At 47.9% G+C, this 24,321-nt stretch overlaps 1 protein-coding gene across 1 annotated transcript; it reads left to right on the top strand.

Annotated features, from left to right (window-relative positions):
- The first annotated feature begins 11,671 nt into the window (after window positions 1-11,671).
- On the top strand, window positions 11,672-22,124 carry CLDN1 (claudin 1). The gene is made up of 4 exons (XM_042821015.1): window positions 11,672-11,963; window positions 19,564-19,728; window positions 19,896-19,980; window positions 20,106-22,124. The coding sequence occupies exons 1-4, from the start codon at window positions 11,741-11,743 to the stop codon at window positions 20,266-20,268; spliced, it is 636 nt and encodes a 211-aa protein (XP_042676949.1). The 5' UTR covers window positions 11,672-11,740; the 3' UTR covers window positions 20,269-22,124.
- The last annotated feature ends 2,197 nt before the right edge of the window (window positions 22,125-24,321 follow it).

The raw sequence follows: 24,321 nt of genomic DNA, 5'->3' as shown, positions 1-24,321 counted from the left end.
AGTGTAATTCCCAGGCCCTTCTGTTCCTCTATGGGGCTCCAGTGCCCCGATGATGATGCTTGATGCAGGAACGTCGCTAGGAAGGGAAGGGAACAGGCAGCAGCTGTGGATCCCCAGAGCCAACACCAACAGCTCCCAGCAACCATCCCAACTCAGGTGTGGAGACAAACCCAAAACTCCTCATGCCCTGCTCATCAGTTTGTTCACTTCAGATCACACATGGGAATCCTGAACTTTTCCATCCAAGCTCCAGGGAATCTTCCAGGAAAACCAAGGGGCAGCAGGACTATTCCAAAGGTCCAAATGCACAAAATCAGCACAGACTCAACAATCTTTACTTTTGGAAAGAGAAACCATAAAAGAGTGGAGATTCACTTTCAGTGGACAAGTCTTCTGCACAGGGCTGAGGAGCAACTTCCTGCTCTGCTTTCAGCTGCGCGCAGTCTGCAGCCAAACCGAGCGTGGCTGTCATCTCAGCTGCCACCTGCAGATGGAGCCAGGCGGTACTTTTACAAAGCTGCTCAGGGCTTGCTTTCCCTGCTCCAGGATCGCCTTCCAAATACAAGAGCAGTAACAAATGTATTATTGCAGTGATATATGTGGCCTATAGAATTCCTCTCGTAGCCTCATGGAGCAGTTTTACTCCCAGAGTGAGCTTTCTGCCCTAATCCCAGGATCACTCTGTTCTTCACAGGTCACAAAGTCCTCAGCATGTGCTTCTGGGAGACGCTGCACAAAGAACAAAATGCCCATGTCGAAAAGCCATGCTCTACAGGACTCTGTGCTGCTTTACCTCATCTCATCTGTGTTTATAATTCCATCCTTAGAAGGTAACCACTGCAAAACTTTTCAACTTTCTCTGCTGGATGCTGTAGTGAGCCTTCCCACAAACAGAACTGAATCCTTATAGAGGACAAGAGCAGAGCTTGCAAGCAGCAGAATCACAGAATCACAGAATGGCCAGGGTTGGAAGGGACCTCAAGGATCCTGAATTTCCAACCCCCCCTGCCACATGCAGGGCCACCAACCTCCTCATTTAATACTAGACCAGGTTGACTAGGGCCCCATCCAACCTAGCATTGAACACCTCTAGGGACAGGGCATCCACAACTTCTCTGGGCAGCCTGTTCCAGCACCTCACCACTCTCATAACAAAGAACTTCCCCCTCACATCCAACCTAAATCTTCCCTCCCTGAACTTAAAACCATTTCCCTTGTCCTGCTGTTAAGGACTGCTGTTAATCCAGCAGAGCCTGGATTGGACAAGAAACGTGCTACAGACATATCAAAGACTCAGAGAATCTTTAAGATTGGAAAAGATCACTAAGACCACCAAGGTCAACCCTACCCTGCCATGCCCACTGACCACGTCCTTGGGCAGCCTGTGCCAATGCATCTCCATATATCTCACTGTCTTGAACTCCCATACAAACTCTCTGACAGAAAAAATAAAACACAGTTTGGAGAGAACAGGCATTTTTCCCAACACAAACATGAGGCAGAAAGAAAAAGCTCTCAGAAGGATAGTAGGACCACACTAATAGCCAGAGTAGTGTTTCAAATCTTTTGCTCTAAGCTTAGCTCACTGGATGTCCAAGAAGCAATACCATTGAAAGGCTGAAGGCAGGTGTTCAGGTGCCCATGGCACCCATGATTTGCTACATCTCTCTACAGTCCTGGCAATATTATGTTTATTTTCCGCATGCCTAGAGATTCATGCTGCTGTCCCAACTCCATGTTCTCCCTGTGTGCACCCTTCCTGCAGGGCAAGGAAGTGAATGACCCTTCCTGGAGCAGGATGCCAGTGCTTCTTTGACTTTGAGTCACTGGGGATGGGAAGTGGCTTCACACTGGCCATTTGCATCTAGCTTGGGGCATAGGAGCATCCTGGTCTTGTTGGGGAGCAGGCCAGAATCCTCCAGCTTTCTTCGGTGTAAGACTGCTACAGAGCATGTGACATGACACAGTCATATAGTCCAACCATCCACCTACTACCAATATTGCCCACTAACCACATCCCTGAGTGCCACATCTCCACAATTCTTGAACATCTCCAGGGATGGTGACTCCACCACATCCCTGTGCCAGGTTCAAACACTCTTTCTGAGAAGTTATTTTTCCTAATATCCAGGCTGAATCTTCTTATACTCTGCCTTCCCAGCATAGCATGACAGATGACCTTCCCTCTGTACAACTACCCGAAGGAGGTTGGAGCAAGGTGGGAATCGACCGCTTCTCCCAGGCAACAGCTATGTAAAGACAGGCAATGGCCTTCAGTTGCACCAGGGGAGGTTCAGGTTGGATATTAGGAAAAATTCCTTCTCAGAAAGAGTGATGAGGCAGTAGCACAGGCTGCCCAGGGGGGTGGTGGAGTCACTGTCCCTGGAGGTGTTCAAGAACCACAGAGATGTGGCACTGAGGGATGTAGGTCAGTGGGGATGGTGTGTTGGGTTGACAGCCGGACCTGATGATCTTAGTGGTCTTTTCCAGCCTTAATGATTCTGTGATTCTAAAATTTACAGTACTTTGAGGTAAGTAAAAGTAAAAAAAGCACTAGGGTGTCCTAGTATTTAATTACCAGGGCTTGGCCTTGTAGAGCTCTTAAACTGCATGGGAACAATGCAGCAGCACAACCTGGCTAACACAGCAACCTTATCACCTGGTTCGCATGCTCCCAGTAATAAGATGAGCATGCTCCAGGTTGATTGCTTTTATTACTCCATTAGCACAAAGTGGACTGTGTTCCCTGTCAAAGACAAGCTATTACGTTCTCATTTCCATTACGGATGTACTTACAGAAAGTGACAGAGACTCTTGCTACTTGTGGGAGGATCATGGCTGATTTTCAGCCACACATCCACAAAACTGTTCTTAGAACAACACCCAGTGAGGGTGCAGTCCCATGAATGGAGCACAGTGGGTCCCACCTTTGCTGCCAACATATTCAAGAGCCATGGAGATGTGGCACTGAGGGTTAGTAGGCACGGTGGGAATGAGCTGACAATTGGACTACGTGGACCTTGTGGTCTTTTCCAACTTTAATGCTTCTATGATTCTATGATACATTTTATTTTATGGCTGTATAGTAAACCCCACGCCTGAGGAACATACGATCTCAGAGACGTATTACTAACCCCATTCTAGAGCTGGGGAAACTGAGGCAGTGACTAAGCAAGTGACTTAGAGGAGTCACAGCCCCGCTCCTCCTGCCACACAGTGGCTGCACTCTCCACGTGGGAGTGGTGAGATCTTTATCTGCTCAACATGTGTGACCGCTCAGGGTTCCTGAAAGCAGCCACCAAGAACACACAGTGCCGTCGCTACATACCAGGCTCACGCAGGCGTGTAGGGGCAGAGGAGTGGGGCAGCGGATCAGACACACCTTTTCTTGGCATGTCCTTAGTTCCGTGAATAGCCCTCGTCCCCAGGCACCCCGTGGGCTGTTGGTGCCCTGCCACTTCCCTGTGTCCTCATCCCCTTCTTAGCACGTGTCTCCCAGCATAAGCCTGAATTCTCCCCTGCCATGATACAAAGGTGACTGAAGCACAAGGTTTGTGCTTCCAATCTCAGTCATGCTGGAAGTACACGGGGAACAGAGTACACATCTGGCTCTTTCCACAGTTTCAGGGAAAAGCAAAGGAAGAGAAGTCACGTGGTGGAAACTGCTCATGCTTCCCAGGAAGCTGGCTCCCTTTGGGAGAGGATGTGTCCCAGTAAGCCAGGACGTGTCCCTGGACCTGCCACTGTCCCCTGCAGCCTAGTGAGTCACTGCACAAGAAGCATCCACTCTGGAACGCTGTGCCCCTCACTCCCATTCAGCCAGCTTTCTTATCAGAGAGTGACAAAAGACCCTCCGGGGACTCAGAGAGGGGGGATGAAAGGGGCTGCTGAGAAATGCTTAGCGTGGCAACGAGATGTTTGATCTGCTGTGGAAGGGAAAGAGTTGAAGTTCGGAGAAAGCAGAGGGCTGATTCACAGCTCACGAGCTTAGGGCAGCTTTTGGGGCTGGTTGGGGGATGTGGGTGCCTGCCCACCTGTCTGGGATCAGTTCTCACTTCTGTCCCCGTGCTGGACACACAGATCTGCCCAGAGCAGATGTGGGACTGACCCAGGTCTTCCACACTCCCTAACCCTAACCCTAGCCCTAACCCTGAATCCTAAATAAGTGAGGAGGGCTCTCACTTTTCTCTCCTAACAGAGGCTTGGGCCAAACTGCCCATTCACTGAGCATCACTCCCATCCTTACTCCTTCCTCCCAGTGTTGAAGTTCCTCTCACTTTCGCATCATCCCTGGCCCTCGCCTACACAGGTCCCACTGTGTCTCACACTGTTCTCACCTCATTTATCTCCCACATCCCTCACCTGGCCACACGGACAGTCAGTCCTGCAGCCCGGTGGGTCCCTGCTTTCACTGAGGAAGGACACCAGGCACAGGGAGTTTCTTCATCTGCTTCTTCTCATGCTTTGTAGGTGCTTTCATAGGGGCGTGGACCTGCCAGAGCACTCCGGAGTCACCAAACCTTTTGTGTGTACGGGCTCTGGGAAGGTTTTTCGTGACAGAGAGACAAAGCTGTGAGAAAAGCACGTAGAGCCCCTGGACTGTAGCCAGGTAACTGGGGCTTTCATCTCCCTGAGGCACTGAAATATGACCCTGTGTTGCCAGCGTGCTCTCCCAGCCCTAAAGACAACGAGACAACGAGAACCATGCGTCAGAAAGTAGTTCGGGGGGGGGGACGACGACGGGTGAAGCTCTGTCCCTCCTCTGCCTTGCACACCTGTGCACACACACACACACATACTGCTTCTCATGCAGGTGAGTCTTGCACTTAGCAAAGGATTTTCAAGAGTTTCAACTCCAGGTTGACACAATACAATACAATAACTGGCTGTATTTAAAGATTTCTGCAGGTTTGACCCTGCTCCCCACTGGAAAATCCAGCCATGTGTGCCTAAGGAGCAGCTACGGAAATACCTGACTCTGGTTTCAGTGTCTTAAAGGGGACAGAAGCATACCAGTTCCTACAATTCCCATCCTAACGTTCTGTTCAGTTATGCAGAAATTTATTTATTTATTGTAGGTTGTACGAGCTCAACATAACAATGAGAATGGTGAGCAATTTTTCACCATTTCCAGCCTCTCATAAGACTTTATGCAGCATAGTAATCTGTGTACTTTAAATAACTTCAATATTCAAGTACATCCCAAATAGAATCGCAGAGTCATTAAGGTTGGGAAAGACCTTTAAGGTCACCTAGTCCAACCCCAACCCGTCCCCACCACACCCACTGACTACGTCCCTCAGTGCCACATCTCCACGGTTCCTGAACACCTCCAGGGATGGTGACTCTCCCACCTCCCTGGGCAGCCTGTGACAATGCAACATCGCTCTTTCAGAGAAGGAATTTTTTTCTAAAATCCAACCTGAACCTCTCCTGGCACAACTCGAGGCCATTCCCTGTCAGCTCAGCACTGTCACCTAGGGGAAGGTTGCTAAGTTCTTTGGGCCCATCAGACCCACATTTCCTAACATTTTGTGCTAATAGCTGAGTTCAGAAACCCCAAATGACCTGAAAACTCATGTTCCAGCTTCTATACTGCATGTGAACAGCTAGAACAGCCTGATCTACAACTCCTGCAGCAGTTTATGGCACAGCCTTTCTAGGAAAGAAAGACCATGGATTGCTTTATCCTCCTGGCATCAGTTGTTTGGCTTATCACAAGGGCTGAGGAAATGGATAGATGTTGTGGTTTGGGAACAAAGTGATGAGACACAGACGTACATTGGGATGGGAATCTTTGATCAGTCTCTAAAAGGCTGACTACAGCATGGGCTTTTCCTTGACATGAAGGCTGCCCCAAAACCAGACTCACAGGTACTCTACTGGGTGAGCAACATGAATGGTGGTAATTCTGGCTTCATGGTGATGACTTTGTCTCCAGTCTCAGCTTAACAGCAGTTCCAGCAGAGGGATTCAGATCTAATCATTAGCTACCTCCTCTTCTTCCTCTTTCAGTCTCCTTATTGTATCTTCCTTCCATTACAGTTCCTCCTCGTTCTTTCTTCTGATTTCATGAAGAGTCACTTGAGGAACAGGAAAAAATTTTCAGAGGTGATCCTGAAGGTGATTGGATTCTTCACTTCTTCACTCATCTCAGGAAATTCATTCCATAGCCATCAAAGTCACACACGAACCCCCAGCAGAGAGCTGGAGAGGTATGGGCAGAAATGTGTTCCTTGCTACAACTCCATTCCTTGGAGGAGCTGAGAGATGTTTTTTGTAACTGCACTTAGAAGACTCTTCTATGAATATGCAGGTTCCAGGACTATGAATTTTACTATGTCGGGACCACGGTACATGTCTGGACCTTGACTCTCACACACGCAGATCTGTTTCCTCTCCCTCTTTGGGTCTCACCCACTCACACTGCTTTGCTCCCTGCTCCAGGATTCCAAGCTGGTTGGACTAGATGACCTTAATGGTCATTTTCAACCTTAATGATTCTATGATTCTACAAAAAGAAGCTCCAGTGCTGCATCTGCACCTTCTGGCACATGAGGCCCAGAGGAAGAAAATTTCTACACCTTTGTCTGTCACCTCTTCCAACAAGGCAAATTCTCCATCTGTCGCTTAGCTGTTGAGGCCCTAGATGATTCCACCATGCATGTCCTACCACCTAACACCAGGATTAGAGTTATACACATTTGTTTATTATATGACATAGAGCTACCTTCTACCAAGAGCCCACAGAAGCCAGTTTAATAACCCCCTGCTTTTCACTCCCTCACCTCTATAGTACTGCAAAGCTCATCACTTCCATAAATTCGACTGTTTGACTTTTGTTTTCTTTCTGACCTCTGGTACAGAATATCCAGCCAAAGAACAATCCTAAAACAGAAAAATCCAAAGCAAAACAAATCCTACTCTACAGGTCAAATCTCTTGGCCTCCATGGGATGGGTTTCTTGCCATAGAGTCTTCATCAGAGCTTCCAGGATTGCTTTGGGAATTAACTCATGAGTGCTGCTGCAGATAATGACAGATACGATGCAGCTTTATAAATACCAAAACCACCTTGTTTACAGATGAGAGTGATTTCAGTGTTTTGGGGCTTTCTGGGGAGCATTCTCAGGCACTGTGGTCATTTGTGGGTTGCTGATTCAAGGGAGAGGGAAAAACATGGCGACAGGTGAACACCAAAAAGCCAAGAAGGAGACAGGATCCCATCCGGAGCTCTCATTGGAGGTTGGTTTGGAGGAGAAGCCAGAACAACAGCCAGCCTCCAGCCCACGCAACCTCCATCCGTTGCATATGACTGCGTTTTAAATGGAGCCAGAAGAAATCAATAATGTGAAGAGCAGAGTGAAACTACTCCCAGAACTGCACCTTTGTTACAGCCAGTGAGGAAATGTCAATGTTTGAATGGCTGCAAGAAGAGGGTTGATTATTAGCTTGGTTTATCTCCAGCAGATTAGGAATTCCAGGTCATGTCTATTGACCAAACACTGACTGGCTTAAGGTGTTTCTGACTCAAAATTTGAGAAGGAACAATTCACACAGCCCATTTCAAATCCAGTTTTCACTGAGTATTCCTGGTGGGCAGTCAGTATAAAACAAATCCCTGGCGCTTCCTTCATGAACTGCAAAGTTTGGTTCCAATGAGGGAATCTGAACTTCCCTTCTGGCAATGGAAAATTCAATCTGGGCATGCAGGGAAAATCTCCAGTTGTAATGCTGTATTTCGGGTGGTCCAGTGTGGAGCCAGGAGCTGGACTCAATGATTCTTCTGAGTCCCATCTGGGGATACTCCAGTTAATATCTAGTCCAGTGCAGGATATTCTATCTTCTTGTTGACTTTTAGCCAATAAGCCACATTTGGAGCTGGTCTTCTCCATGAAAACTTGGTGCTGAATTCCTGCATGTAGTGAGCAGCTGATGCAGGGTTAAACTTTTGTGCTGTTGAGTTCTATAGCCCTGCAGGTTGTGATCTTTGGCTGCTTCAGCTGCTCCCATGGTCAAACACAGTGCAGATGGGGAGGATGCATTCCCACACAGTCCCCGACTAATCCCACAGAAGATATGCAGCAGCTTCTGACGTATGGACAAACAGGACCTGTACCAAGACACAGTCAGCCCATCAGGGTGGGCTGCAGCATGACTTGGAGATGGTTCACTACGTGTTTTGTATTAGCCCCACCACTGAGTGCCCAGAGATGGTGGGATGGGCAGACAGTGTCTGGTCAATCCCATTTTCTGATCCAGTGTGAAGCTTATATCTTTCTGCTGAAACCTGGTCCATGTGGCCGTGCCTGCTCTGCACACCTGTAAGACATTTGCCAATAAATGTCTTGAAGAAAAAGGAAACCAGGCTGCAAGTCCTGGCAAGTGTAAAAGCTTGTTTTTGCCAGAAAAGGAAACAGGTATCATTAACTACCCACAGATCACAAACTTCTGCTGAGTCCTCTGCCTGACACCGCCCAAGGGAGCAAAACAATCACAGTGTTAAGCATTTGCAAGGATACAACAGGAGGGAAATCTTGATGAAGAATTAGCATCATGTCTGCCTGCAGATTAAAACTTCACACTTTGTATGTATTTATATACATACGCTTTAGTATCTTCTCACTTGACCCTGCATTTGTAAAGGATGTAAAAGGAAGACTCACACATTTATCTAAGAACAGGCAATCATGAACACTGTCAGTGCAGGAATACCTCTACCCTAGAGAATACAGAGGAGATTGCAACATCTTGGACAAAACCAGGTCTTTCAGCTGAGATTAAGAATGCAAAGGAAAGGTATTTCCTCATAAGGCAGGTAGAAAAAGATTTGGTACTAGCATGTGAAAACTGTTAGGGACTTTCAGTGAAAAAAGAATCTTAGGCAGAGTAGGAAAGACAGTGACTACTGTGTAAGAGTGTTTATTTTGCCTGCTGAGCCAGCACAGAAAATGATCTGAAGAAGAGAGAATAAAGATATCTAATACACAAAGAAAGGAATAAGCCCAGAAGAGAAGACCTGATGATTTTAGCAATGTTGTAAAAAATCTCAGCAAATTCCAGAGCACTGAGAATGCTGATGAGCGATGAAGGGGAAATGCAGAGTTTCGGTGTTTTATCTTGATGTGTAAATTGATTGTGATGTCCACAGGAAGAGGTGCTGGGTTTTGAAATCATTCATGAAACATGACTAAGAAGTTACCAATTTCAAGTTGACCCTGGAAAGCAAAATATGAATTGGGGGTTTGTGAGGCTCTGGGTATGAGGTGTTTAACTGTCAGGGGTGTTCAATGGTCAAAGAGGCAAGAAGGATGAGGTAGGGAAGACATGGGCAAACTGAGACATGAGCACAGAGCTTTTGCCCAGAAAGTACAAAAGCACAGGGGATGAGCCTGTATTGCAGCCCAGTACATGGATATATCTCAGTATGGCCTTACATCAACTTTATTTGAACTACCTCTGCCATATATTCATGCAGTAATACTGCTCAATGCAGTACTCACTGGGAATAGGGGGCAATGGGACTGCTGCACAGCCCCACAGAAGCATAGCATCCATCTCCAGGCTCAAATCCCACAGTATCCCTCGCAGAATAAGGCTATCTTCAATCTAAGCTGTGAGGCTTTCTGGAAGAGGAAGAAACTGAGGATGCATGGTGTCCTACTATGTGTCCAAGCAGCCAGCCTCACACCTAGACAGCTTTAGCACAAACTGGCCCAAAGTTGCCACCAAGACATGCACTAAGCCCAGCTTTTCCCAAGTATGGGGTGAGTGTGGATTGCATCCACTCCCATCATTGACTCCCATCAAGGAGCCAGCAGCACGGTCAGCGCTCCATGACAGTTGGACTAAATGATCTTAGAGATCTTTTCCAACCTTAATGATTCTGTGATCCTATGATTCTATCACTGTGACAGACCATGTGCTTCACACACACTGCATGTCTCTCCTCAACCTCACTCCTACTGCATTCAGAAGGTTGCTACCTAGGAATTCTCCCGCTGTTCTCCTGCAAGCTCCAATGGAGGGTCTGAGACTTTCCCACACAGCACTGCTCTGTTGCCCTTCCTGGCCATTTGGAGCCTGTAGGCAAAGGCTCTAAGCCCTCTGAAAGCATTTCTGGAACTTGCACTCCTGCCCAGAGCTGACCATGTGCAGCAAGGAGCTGCCTGCTGTACCTGAGAGGTGTGGGATGGTCAGGAGAGGGTGAGTCGGTTCAGTGCTCTGAAGCACTCAGGAACTCTGCATTGCAGGTGGACATTATCAGACTGATAGCACTACCCAGACATCAATGTCTAGACACTCCTAGCCCTGCTCTCCCCGGTTGAGTGAGGGTTTCTGCTGTGTCTCTTCATCAGGGACTGCTTCTCCCAGGGATCAGATGAAGGCCAGCACCACCCTGTTCTCTCTGCTCCCTGTAAGAGAGCCTTTGCTGAAAGCGCAGTGTGATGCATCTACTTTATTATCTCTGCGTTGCCAAAGAAAACTTTGCTGTTTTCTTCTTCTTCCCTCCCAAACCTATAAAATCAGACTCCAAAGTCCCAGAAAAACACCATTCCTTCAGCTGCAGATTCACAGGTACCTAATTGCTTTCGAAGTGAAAAACGCCACGACTGGGTAGGTTTGCTACCGAGTGAGAAGGATGATTTCATCACACCGGTGAGCCGGGCAGCTGCCAGAGCTCGGAGCCAAGCAGCCCGGCTTTGTCCCTGTCGGCTGTGGTCGGGTTGCAGTTGCTTTTCTCCCCTTTGCCCCCCTCCCCCCCCCCCCCCGCGTTGCGCAGTACCGGTCAGGTAATCACGAGCTTGCTTGTTTGTGTGCAACCTCAGGAAGCAGCTCCAGCAAAATCCCCTCAGTCATCAGAACGCTCTAAAACCACGGTGTCAAAACAATGCAGCCCCATCCCCACCTCCAGCAGAGCCTTTATCGGTAGTTATCACCTATTTATCTCAGAACTGGAATTACGGCAGACCCATGCTGACCGTCGGGCAGCACCACCCAGTTCCACCATGCTTCCACCCCCCCCCCCCCCATTCCCGGCCCTGGGAGGGACACAGTGTTCCCTCATCGAATCCGGAACCGTCAATACTCAAACGTTCATGCAGGAGAAAGGGAAACTATTGTCAATAGACAAATATACGCTTGACAAAGAGGACAATTCTTCCTGGTCTGTAATCCCTTTGGCTCAATACACCTTTTAAAATCACTGCGCTAACTGAAGCGTTCGGAAAGGTACATTTCTCATCTAAGAGAGAATGGTCCTTATTGAAATGGTGGAATCAAAACTTTGGATCGTTTGTCCCGGCAGCATTTGAAAGCTCTTTAAAATCAGAAATAAAACGGTATTTTCCATTGCTTCTCTTGTTCTCTTGCTGCGTGCCCTGTGGGAGATGCCTTGTGCCCTCGCCCCGCAGCGCTGGTGCTGGGGGGGCTGCAGGGGAGGTGTTTTACATGGATCCGGGCAACGTGAACGGGACTGGCGCAGTGTCACCCCCACAGGTCCCGCCCGATGGCCGCAGGCGGAGCGCCCCAGAGATGCGAAGCATCACCCGCCGGGTGGGAGCAGCGCGGAAAGCCCCGCTGGGCGGGGCGGTTGGGGGCGACTGCCGCCAGGGGGCGCACTTTGCGCGGCTTTAAAAGTTGCGCGCAGCGCTGCGCGGGTGCCAGTGCGCTGTTGGTTGCGCTCCTGTGTTCTTCCATCGCAATCAACCTCCGCAGGTGCGGAGCAGCCCAGCGCAGCCATGGCCAGCGGGGGCTTGCAGCTCCTGGGCTTCGTGCTGGCCTTCCTCGGCTGGATGGGCATCATCATCAGCACCGCCATGCCCCAGTGGAAGATGGCATCGTACGCGGGGGACAACATCGTAACGGCCCAGGCTCTGTACGAGGGGCTGTGGATGTCGTGCGCCATGCAGAGCACGGGGCAGATCCAGTGCAAGGTGTACGACTCGCTGCTCAAGCTGGAGAGTAAGTCGGGGTCGTTCTGGGGGGCGGCGGCTGGGGCCTATGGAAGCAGGGGTGGCCGTCCCATCGGGTTTTTTCCATCGTACGCTGGTCGGTTTTGTCGGGGCTCGGGCTGAAGGGCTGGGAGCAGGTGTGCCGGTGCCGTCGGGCTCTCTCCGTATCGCTGACGGCGTGCCGACAGTGCTAGGTGTAAATAAGCTGAGGCTGCTGCCTTATGGAGTGTTAGGGCTCAATCTCACTGAAGCTGCTCGGCCTTACTACTACCTGTCCCGGTGGTGGGACAGGGTGTAGAGCGGGGTGATGGTGTAGGGCTCAGGGTGACCCTGTCCTGCTGAGTTTCCTTTGCCTCGTTGTTCGTCTCATCGGGGCTCAGGTGCGTGTCCTCAGTGTGGCAGGACCTGGCAGGGCTAGGGACCCGCTCTCTTGTCTGTCCCCAGAGCAGCACTGAGGGAGGGGATGTCGGGTCCCTCGCGTGTGCCGTGAGTGCGAGAGAGACTGAGGCGGTAGAAACGGGCAGGGACTGCTTTTGTTGGGCTATGGCTAAAGTTAGTTAAACAGCAAAGTTAATTAAGACACTACAGAAATCAGCTTTTCAAGCACTGATTATTCTGCGTTCTGTTCTTTTTGCTCTGTTTAGACGGGATCACTTTGTTTTCTGGGAAATGTTACTTGGGAAAATCACCGCTCCTGCTGCGGGGATTTTAGGCACAGGGCTGGCAGGTAAGCTGGCTCCTAGCCCAGGCAGCGCTCTTTGCGGCTTCTAGGCAAAGCAGTCCGCCCAGGTAATGCCAGGTCCTTTGTCCCGTCCAGAGGTGGCTGCGCAGGGACGCAGCCCACCCTGCTCGATAGTGGTTGTCACACTGAGCTGTTCCCATCTCGGCTGTTTCCGGAGGATTGAGTGCTGGGGCAGTTTCTTGAACTGTAGTTTATGCTAACATCCAGAGGAGCTTTAAAAAATAATCCTTCCTCGATAATTTCCTGACGCTCTCCCCCCCATAGCCCAATGGGATCAGTTTATCCTGGAACGTCTTCATCCTTCTCCCTCCCTAATTAATGTAACACTAACTACCACCTTGGTCGCTTTCTCTTTTCCAAAGAAAAGAACGTGTCGTTTCACATAATACCACAGAGAGCGCATTGGGAGTGCCCCCAAGTTCACATACTGCCAGCCCCGTCTTCCCCCCCGCCGTGTCACTCCGTGATGCTGCCCATCTTCACTGCTACCCAACACCAACAGCGTCTCCTGTTCCCTCAGCAATGTGGGCCCCACAGGTGCAAATTACGCCCTTGGGGAACGCGGTGCACCCATTCAGCCTCATCGAGGTGCAGGGCTGTGGGTAATCAGGGCTGGGCTAAGCACACGGTGCAGGCTGGGTGCAGTGATACTCAGATGTAAGTTCAGCTTTAAGCCTTTTATGTCGCTACTCGGGGCGGGGGGTGAAGATGCCGTTGGGGATGAGCAATCTCCGGCTGTCCCCTGAATCGGTTGCGAAAGGTAAAACTTGCCTGGGGGCTTTGGCTGCAGCCCTTTTTGCTGTAAATGAGACTGCCTGCAGAACCAAGTCCCGAGCCCTGTCTGCATACCTGCCCCGGGACCTCCCTACCTGCCCCATTCAATAGCGGCTGCTCCCTCCACCTTTGTTCTGCGGACAATGGAGGCTCTTCCGAGGCTTCGAGGGGGAGTGAGGTTCCAGAGGCTGAGCCTGAGTCGTTAACGCTGTCCTTTATCCCTTTACAGAGGCCCTGGCTCTACAGGGACCTGAAGATTTCCAGGCAGCATAAGAAATATGGGAACATGGGGGGGGATGCTTTCTTGTTTAGGAAGGTCAACAAAGGTTTTAAATGCTCTTTGTTTTTGACACCCCAGCTTTCTCAGGTGAACCTCTCATCTGAAAGGACACTGTGACTTCTGCTGTCTTCCTGTCTGTTCTCCCCTTGAGCTCTTTGAGCAGTGATTTGTTACGCTGTTTTGGCTGGAGATGTGACCAGCTCTTACCCGGTTTGGCAACCTCACCCTGGTACAGGTGCAGCTGTGCAGCAGAGCTCCCTTCCTGTATTCACTGATGTGGTGGAGATACAGCAGTGTGGGCTGCGGAACTTCTGGCTCTGCTTTCTTGCCAGGGCATCGTGCATGTGCTCAGAACCAGGTGTCTGAGCCTCGTGCAGCGATGGGAGAGGCTCTGATCCTGCAATTACTTTGCCCACATAGAAAGGATTGACTCTCATCACCTGCCGTAATTCATTCTTGTGGGAGTGGTGAGAAGTTTTGTCAGCAAGCTTGTGGCTATTTGGGAGCTCTTCCCATTTCTCTATGTACACCCGTGCTTGGTTTGGGTGTCAGATGGGGTTGGCACAAGCTTGCCATGTTTCATTAGCCAACTAAGGGGCCTTCAGCTTCCCATGTGGCTATGCTGCTGGAGTGCACCATGCTGGCACTCCTCCCGCACTGCATTCAGCTAGGGGCTTATGTCAGGCTGGGACATGCTCCCATTCAGGCAATAGAAAGGCTGTGTTTTGCTAACCGAGGTGAAAAGCGTGGCCACATGTAGATATAGAGGCAGAAAAAGCCACCCTTGCAAACAGGCTTTGTTGCACATTGTTCTTGTAGCCCTCCAGCATCGTCCATGGAGCTAGGTCAGCTTTGGGCTCCTCCAGGTCTCAGGAGAATGGAAGCAGGCAGGAGGCTGAGGAATGCCTAGGCTTTAGCTGTGGAACCTCTCAGACCTAACAAATTGATCTCTTGCTCAAAGCAGAGGTCGTTCTGGGTTGTGCTTAGGCTGTTCCAGCTGGAGATACACCATCAACCAAGTGATGAGTTGCGTGGAGATGTTCCATGCTTGAGACAAGCTGAGACTCATCTGCGACTTCATCACCAAACCTAGTAGATCTGCAATGAGCCTTTGTGCTGCAGCCCAGAAAATAAACAAGGGTTTGGATGCCCTCTGGGTCAAACAGCTCTATGGCAATGTGAAATCTTCCCTCCCACATTACCACTCTAGCTGAGCATGTTCCAGGAGCTGGGGAAGGGGGAAAATGATGATGGGGGGAGAAAAAAAGGTTAATCCCCAGCTTGCTGCTGCTCTGCTGGTGGTGGGAAGGGGGGGGCTGCCAGACTGGTCTTCCAGTTAGCAGGAGGGACAAGGATGTCCTAATCCTTTGTCACCTCTTTTCATCTGGAGTAAGCAAGTAGAGCCTACCAGTGTGTGCTTTCATGTGGGTTAAGGGTTAATTTGCTCCTGTGTTTCTCAATCCATGTTCCTGCCTCATGAAAAATCGTGATGGAGTGATAAAGCAGTCTCATTTGTGCTGTGCTTTGACAAGGTAGAAGGTTACTTGGAATGCCACCGAGGCTGTTCTTGTTCGGTGCTGTGTTGTGTCTGTAGAGGGGATGGGAGTCTGTTGCAACACAGTGGCTTTATTGCTCCACAAGCTGCTTCTGCTAAGCAGCTTTAGTAGTTAGAGTTAGTCTGCTACTAAATCTGTTGGTAAGAGAATTTCCAGGTTTATGGGAAAACAGGCTGCCTGGGTCTCCTGACCGAGGATCGGGAAATGGTGGGACTGGGTTGCTTTGAGTCAGCTTTCCCCTGCTGTTTGAGTGGCAGCAGAAGAACCTTGAACCTTATTTGCTTTGGAGTAGGCAGAGTACAAGGCCTCTGCTTGCTCTTTGTCAGCATTCCCATTCAACAGGGAAGCCTGGCTCTGAGTCTGCATTCTGCCCAGGTTCCTGTGTGGATTTGTGATTTGGAGGAGACCAGATGGGAACATCTCATGGTGATAATGAGCATGCTGGGTTTGCAATGGATTTGAAAGCCTTCAAGCCATCAGCAGGCATCTTGGGTCCACCACCAGCGTGGCTGTAGTGTAGCAGGTCTTGGGCTGCCTCTGAAGGTCTCACTACTTGCTCAGATCTTCACCTCACTGCCTGCATCCAGGGAGTGATGCTTCTGTGCTGGTGAGGCACAGCTGCAGGACTTCAAACCCAGCTCTTTCAGTGAAATGCATTCTGTTTCAATGGAATCCCAGTAGGAAGGCTCTGAATGCTGCTTGGCTTGCTTTTGAGGTGGATGGTGTAACATGCTGCTTGCAGTACAGGGCTGTATGTAAGTCTTCAGGAGCTTCTCTTGCAGAGATTAGAGGAGCTGCGCAGCATCTTGTCACCTGTTCTGCCATCACTTTGCATGGATGCCCTTGGGAAGGAAGAAGTCCATACAAAGTATGCAAACAAGGGCACTCAATGAGCATCCTGTCAGAAAGCTATCTGCACACAGAGCCATAACAGCAGTTTTGCATTACAAAAAAGTCTCCCAGTAGTTGTGTAGCATAGGTGATATAAACAGAATAAATAAGGAAGTGTGATGATTGGAAAATGACCCCAGTTCTGTCTTCTGTAACCAAGGAATTGGCAGCAATTATTTGTGTGATAGTAGTGAGAAGGGGAAAATGTGAGTTACGCATCAGATAAAACTGTATTGAGTAGTTTGCCCAAATGCCATTGTAAGTCCAAGCCGTTGGACAGCACGTAAATAATGTTGGTTTCAGTGTGTGGGTGGAACAGGTAGGAGCTGTATATCTTACTGTGGCGTGTAGGATTCATGTTTAACATTTCTCAGTAGTTTTAAGAATCTTGACAGTGCTTACTGCTTTCTTGCCATGGACGTTTTCAGAGCCAGGTCTCAGTTGCTAACTAGTAATAAAAAGGCTTGGCTTCTGAGTAAACAGTGGTTGATACTGACAAAACATGGCCATCTGACCTCTGCTGATAGTGTCTGGCCAGCCCGGAGTGGGGCTGCTCTGTCCTAAGGGCTTCTGGTCTGTGGAGTGGGAGTTCTGGGTGCCACACCACTCTGAGGGTCCTGGATCACAGGGGAAATCCTGCTTCTCTCCATTATAATGCAGCTAGAAAGTTGTAGAGTGCTGTTGCTAACCTGTCCTGTTTAGCAGCTTAAGATAATGCAGCTTAATGATATCACTTTTAAAGCACCTGGAAAGGCCCACGCGAACAGCAGAGCTAATACTAAACTAGTGCTCTCATCCTCAGGATGTGCAGCTTTCATTAACTTCGTTGCAAGCGAGTACATAATAACTAATTGCTTGCTTTATCATTAACCACAGTGATGTACTGCACACACTGCAGAAGTGGTGGGAAGGTAAAAAGTGCTGCAATATCACACTGCTTTGTTCTTTGGTTCTCCAAGTTTCCTAAATGACTTCTCTCCCTCAGTGGATAAAGCAGGGGGAGGAATGTGCTGAGGGTGAGGAGCATTCAGGCTGCTGCTGAAAGCAGGCAGTCCCCCCAGAAGAACTCTTGCAGTCTGTTTCCTTACCTTGAGGAACATGTGGATTTCTTTTCTTGTTCAGCTACTTTTGCAAAGCTGGCATGGCATGCACCCAGATAACATTCCATAGGGGTTTTTTTTAGCTTCACAAAAACTGTACAAGTTTGAAAGTTGGATTTGGTTGGTTTTTTTTTTTTTGCAGTAAGACTAAGTCCAGCTTACTGCAGACTTGCTGGAATGATTTGGTGCTGCTGCAGAAATGTCCTTTCCCATATCAAGTATGAGTGAATGGCTCCATCCAGCCTCTCCAGAGCTGCAGCTTTTGTGTAAGGCTTTGCCCTAAATGTATGGCAGCTGAATTAGTTTTCCAGGTGGCAACCCATAAGCAGAAGTCTTTATAATGGCATAATTATAAGCTAGGAGCTACTTTCTAATGTATATTCTCTGAGATTGGAGAGCAGTTTCTTCAAGAATGTCTTCAGATACGGTTGTGATTTTTATGCTGAAGTGATAAATAGTTTGCAATTGGGTTTCTGCAGTCAAAGCAGCAGATGGGTTTTGCCTCATGCCTGGGTGGTGCAGAGATGTATCACCTCCCCCTTTGGAGAAGGTGAGATGTCACTTTGCCAAGCTCATGGCGGGATGTTTCCTAAGAAAGCTGTTTCTTAGGAAAGTGTGTCACTTCCTATTGCTCTATGTATTACTGTACTGTATTGTTTCTAACAGGTTTTGTAAGCTACTCCCAGAACAGCAGGGTTGTACTGTGTGTGGAGACTGGTCCTTGTTTGTTTTAAAGTAGAACCAGAGGCCAGCAGCTTGTTGGCTTGGCTCAGAAGAATTTTCTTGCAAAGCACAGTAAATAAAGCCAGCATCAGGGGATAAGTGTGTGTTCCGCAACCCTCTAGGACTGCACTCCTGGCTGTGCAAACTACTTCAGGTTGAGCCCAGAGACTTTTTGTTGTGTACCAGCTCCGATGAATGCATGGTAACAGTGCTGTGGGGATGCGCTGTACTGACTGAAGGGTTTGCAGGTGCTCTGTGGTACCTCTTAGGCTTAAATCATGCCCTGCCAGTGATCACAGACCTATAGAATGCATTGGTGTGTGCTGCACACCTGGGAATGGATTATAGAGCTAAAATGTGTCACACATTGCTGCTAAGTAACTCATGTCAGGGACAGCTCTGCCTTAGTCACAGTCACGGTGCTCCTGGGAGCTTGCTCCTGTGATTATCCAGCCCTGTTTGCTTCCAGGACTGTATATGAAATGGTGTGCTGTTCAAACAAGCCCAGTTTGCCAGGCAGTAAAAGCTCAGGCTAATTCTACTGCTGCTTGCTCTTCGTTGTTCTGTCACCTGAAAGTTTTAATCAGTAATGACTTAATTTCTAAAATTGATTTTCTTTCATTATCCATAAAATCGGAGTTCTGTAGTAAATGTGTTATGGTTAGTGTGCCGTCAGGTGAGTTAACATAAAGGCAAATCCTGGGTAAGGAAATAAATCAAATCTGTCTGCTGAGAACCCAGTGATCTTTGCCAATGGGAGGCATCGTCCTCTGCTACAATTCCTCAAAACCAAAAGAGGTTCCTAAGACATTCTGTATTGAGTCTAAGTTAAATACTTAAGGGCAAAAAGTTGTTCACTTTTCCGGGGAAATTTCTCTTTCTGTGGCAATAGTGATTTTTATTTTAATCTTCTGGGACTTTTCCATTAGAGTCTAAATCAGCATGGAGGTATTTGTACAAAAGATGGGTCTTAGAGGTGTTGAGCAATAAAGGGCTCCTGCTGCCGGCTGTGGGACTATTCATATGTATGGTACTATTCGTATTAAAACACAGCTAAATGCTTTGTCAAGGTAGGGCCCAAATCTGAATACTTCTTTTGATAAACAGATATGTCCTCCCCATTGAGATTCAAATGATCCGGGAACAAAAGATGTTTGAGGGTAATTCCCAGGTCATTTCCTGCATACCGTGTTACCCCTGCATGTTAGAGGAGACTGAGAGTCGTCTTATCCTCATGCATAACAGTCCCGGAGCTTAAAGCAAGAATCTCTTGGCTGTGTCCGCTGTAACACCACGAAGTGAATCCTAGAATCGTTAGGATTGGAAAAGAACCTAAGACAATCAGTTCATCCCACCCCCCCATCATCAGCGTACCGCTAAATCATGGCACTCAGTGCAACCTCCACCCTTTTCTTGAAAATATCTAGGGATGGTGACTCTGCCAGCTCCATGACGATTACTGAACCCTGGGAATCTGAGTTCCTGTATTCTTGTTTTATATCTTGAGTTGTCTTTGTGGTAACACAAGCCCTGATGTCGTGCAGGCAGCCTGCAGGCTACACGAGCCTTGATGGTGGCCGCCATACTCCTGGGCCTGGTTGGTGTGTTTGTTGCTGTGACTGGCATGAAGTGCATGAAGTGCATGGAGGACGACCAGGTGAAGAAGATGAGGATGGCTGTCTTCGGTGGGGTGATCTTCATCATTGCAGGTCAGTAACATTACAGTTATTTAATAACAGATTGGTGTTGTTCCAAGTGCTGGTTCTGCTGCGTGCTTCTGTTGTGATTTCTTTCTTTTTTTTTTTTTTTTTTTTTTTATTGTTTGACTGTTTGTTACTTAACAGTAAACATGGCATTGTGTTCCCTCTATATGCAGGTCTGGCAGCACTGGTGGCCACATCATGGTACGGCAACAGAGTGGCTCGAGCCTTCTATGACCCTTTCACCCCCGTTAACACCAGGTACTGACCCATTTGATATAATGCTATAGTACAGCATGGCAGGTGTTTGGTTTAGTTTTGGGTGGTGGTGGCACAGAACACAGGAGGGAATTGCAATTCTTGGTCTTTTCTTTGTTTCTCCCCAGATTTGAATTTGGATCGGCCCTCTTCATTGGCTGGGCAGCTGCTTCTCTAGCCTTGCTGGGGGGAGCCTTCCTCTGCTGTTCCTGCCCTCGAAGTGAAACCTCCTACCCACCCAGTCGGGGCTACCCCAAAAATGCACCCTCCACAGGGAAGGATTACGTATAATGAAATGATGAAGAGGAGCCACCAGCACTGGTAGTAAAAGCATTTGGAGAGGACACTACAATGCCGCTGTCCTGAGCAGAGTTCAGACTCTAGGTTTTGCCTTCCTCTTCTCCCAGAAATGTGTATATTTTTATAATCCTCTTTGCTACTGGACATAACTTCTCCTTTCTCTCCCAGCCCGTGGAGGAAGGCTAGCCTAAGCTTGTAGGTATTGCCACTGGAAAGATTGAAGCCTCCAAGCTTGGGTTAAATTTAGTATTTGGGAGTAAAAGGGAAAATGATACTGTTTTTAGATGGATGTTGGTGCTTTTTTTTTTTTTTTTTTTAAGTTTTTTTTTAATTAAAAATAGATGGTAACAATTCAGTCCCCATATCCCATTAAGTTAGAGCCCAGCGTGGTGTGTGTAGAAATCAAAGAAACACTATATACAAAGAGAAGACCAATAGCTTAAGGGGAAACATAATTTTGGGGAAGTGACTTTACAGGTAGGAATGTTTGAAGAGATCTAAACTGTTTTTATACTGTTACTGGTGTCATCTTCAGCACCTTCCTTTCTGTGCAAAGGGTCTGATACAATTAAATTGCTGTGACTTAAACTGAAATCTGTAACTGTATGCATGTGTTGTTGGCCAACAGAAGATGTAGTGTAAGACAGCCTGGCTTAACTGTGTGTCATCTTTTGACAAGATCTGGTAAGATGATTGTGTATTGGCCAAGGACTGTAATACAGCTACAACAGCTAGCAAACTCCCAACCAGCTGCAGGTCTCCCTGGTGCCAGGGAAGAGGTAGACAGAAACAATCCCCTGTTCTCACTGTTGACTCTGGGGCTGTTGTGTTGTTCCTTAGACTCTGTTGTTGATGGTTATTTCTTGATGTTCTTAGCCTGGCTGAGCTCAAAGCTATATCCCCATGTCTGTTACAGGTCACCTTTTAACAAGTGTTGCCTTCTTTTCCTTGAGTCATTCCAGTTTGGGCTTAGTTATAAGTTACTGATCTGTTTGCCTTATGTGGCTAAAAAATGTTAAGCCAAACAATGCAGTGCCACTCCCTGATGTTTCCCCGTGGATACCTCTTGTACTGTCATTTGACCCTATCTTTACTCTTGCAAATACTTTCAGTCATGATATGAAGGCAAATTCCAAGGAAACTGACCTGAGGGTTATAGCATTTTCTTTCAATCCAAGCTTGCTGAAGAGGGAAGAAACCCAGCTTTGTAAAGATGAAGCCATCATTGCATATTAAGTCCTATATGAAAATGCAGCTCATGGGTTCCCACCCCTTACCCTAAAACCGGTCTGTCACCAGTGCCTGACCAACACTGGTAAGGCTGGCTGGATATTAGTCTGGTGTTCCTAAAAGGATGATATCAGCTTCCAAGGCTCAACTTTGATTTATGTAAGGATGGAAGCTGGTTGCTTCCAACCAGGCTTTATAATGGTGAATGTGTTCAGAGGCATCAGGTATCTGGGTTTCTTTTGTAGACAGGGAGATCTGTGTGCAACCTTGGCCTTAGTGCTTCATATAAGCCTTGTACCTCTGTTTGACCTGACTCTGCAACATAAATCAAAGCTACTAAAGAAACCAAAGCATTTGCTTCAGGCTTGATCTGATGTTGACCTGTACTTGAGCTGGGTCACGTGGCTCCTACTTCTCGATGGGGAATTGCCCTGTGCACAGTGGGACCTTGCGAGACCTTGTACCTTGTCTTAAGGGGTGGCAGCTCAGGTCATGCTAGAGCTGCTGAGGTCTGTGCTTTTGTATTTGCATTAACCCTGTGCCAGGGAGCAGATGCTTGTATTGGGAACTTGTATAAAGTGTTTAAACAATTTCAATAAATGGATTTTTGTAAGGAACGACGATCTGCATTGTTTCATTTTTCTTGCATTTTAAACAGTACTTGGACAGAGTGTATGGAAGACAGGAGTGGCACTTGTGTTTTTGGGAGCCTGCCTGCTGAGATGGAGCACATAGGTGGGGACAGATCTTCTGCAGTGAGTCAGGCAGTTGCGGCCTCTGGCACAAACTCACCCAATAATCTGCTACAATTGCAGCCTCGGAACCAGAAGGTCTGCTCCTCGGCAAGGCAGACTGCACCCTGGGTGGAGCAGGAAGGGGCAGGGAGAAGGCAGATAGCTCCCTGCAGGGGAGTGGGAGCTGCAGGAATGGGGAAGGGACAGGGTGTGGAGCAGTGGTGCTCCCAGGAGGGATGTTCAGTGTTTCAGCGATGCATTCTCTCTGTTTATCTGGGGAAGGAGATGTGCAGATGTGTCTTCTGTGCAAGATTTTCTTTTTCCCCCTTGTTTCTGCCTGTTTTGGAAACATTTCCATTTTTTGTTACTCTTGTGTTCATCCTTTCCATTATTTCGAGTGATGTGATGAGAAGCAAACTTCATTTAAAGCCTGTTTCTGCACTCAAGGAGCTGCCTACTGTGTTCCTTCTCTCTGCAAGGGCTGTTTGCTTTTGTGATACAAACAAAAGGAATAGAGCTAATTAGGCTTAAAGCTGGCAGAGCAAAACAGACAGGCATGTGGCTGAGTGAGCTTGCAGTGCCTGGAGCAGACTGGTTGCCTGGCATAGTTTGGGATCTATGGTCATTCTTATTCCAACCTGTCAATTAGTCAAGGATTTCCATTGAGATTATTTTTTTCCCATGTTTTTGTGCTCTCTAAGGACTTTGCAAGTTCTGCTCTGACATTTGCTGTGCAGGAGTAGGGGCCTGGGCATAAGAATGTGGAAAACAAATTATGTCACCTACAGATAGGCAGTGGGATGTCTCAGCTGTTGGCATAGATAGGGCACTGCAGGAGACTCGCACCTGTGGAAGACCAGCATAAGATGGTCAGAGGCCAGCTTGTTTGTTTGATATACTCTCAATTTCTCTTGGTTCATGGGCAAATTGTCATTGGGAGATAAGGTTTGTGGGGTGCTATCTAGCTGACTGGAAAGCCAAGGTGAAGTTTGAGGGGTACCATAACACCATATGGCTCACAATCCCAGGTGAGGGGTAGTGACAAGAGGCAGTATCTCTTAGCCAAGGATGGAGATGAGCTGAGGGCTGAAGTCCCACGAGGTCTGCTTAGTTGCCTTTTCAGAAGTCATTCAGACATCTATGCTGTATTCACAGAAAAGGAGTGATGTGTTGGGCGAATTTCCCATTGGGTCTCAGTCTTTACATGTGATTCTGACATCCTGCTGCTGTAGCCATCTTGTACTGAAATGATGGTGTTTGTAGAGACAATGGGAATTTTGCTGCTTGGCATCTTCCACTTTGTATTTATTACTCAGGTGGTGCTGTAGCTGTGAATACTGAATTCTGCTGTCAGTGGGGATTTCATGCTCGTTTACACTGGTTGAGTATTTCAAAGAATTGCTCGGGATGTTTTTGGAATAGCATCAGACTCTTGTTTTTTTTTGCTTCTGTAACTCATTTTAAGAAAACCATCTGTGCAAATGCCTTAATCAGATTCAGCTTCTGATTTACACAAACATTTCATGTTAAAAAAAAAATTGCTCTTGTTTTCTGTACTGCTCTGAGAATACATATAGTGCATTAAAGCATTCAAAACTCTGACAATGGAGAGCCCAGAAATAACCAGTGGAGCTGGTGATAGTTGATGATAAGAAATGTTTGCAAAATACTCATACAAACTCAGAAGTTTTTTTTAATGGGGTAAAAGTAGCTTTAAGCTTTCTGTAAGCCATACTACCACATTCAAGTAGACTTCCCTTTCTCAGCCACTCTGCTCAGGTGTGGATTGGAATACAGGGGGAATACAGCTGCCCTTTACAGAGCTGGGCCAGGGTTGCTCATTTTTCAGGGTGCTGCAGTTATGTGCTCACAACAGCCATTCACCCAATTGGGTGTCTGACCTGATATATTTTTTTTCAAACTCCCATTTGACTGCAGTACCAAAAGTTTTGCAAGGATTTCCTCATTCCTGCTACCCCACAGGCTGCTCAGTTTGCCTGATTGCTATTCCCCTGCTTACAGCAGCCCAGCCTGTGATTGAGAGCTTCTGCAGCCCATTGCTTTCCACCCTGCCTGCAGT

The sequence above is a fragment of the Centrocercus urophasianus genome, unplaced genomic scaffold (assembly GCF_019232065.1).
Source record: "Centrocercus urophasianus isolate 14NV4802_14NV808 unplaced genomic scaffold, USGS_Curo_1.0 seq_19, whole genome shotgun sequence".
Taxonomy (NCBI): Eukaryota; Metazoa; Chordata; class Aves; order Galliformes; family Phasianidae; genus Centrocercus; species Centrocercus urophasianus.
The sequence above is the reverse complement of the archived record's forward strand: the minus strand, read 5'-3'. Positions and strand labels throughout refer to the sequence as shown.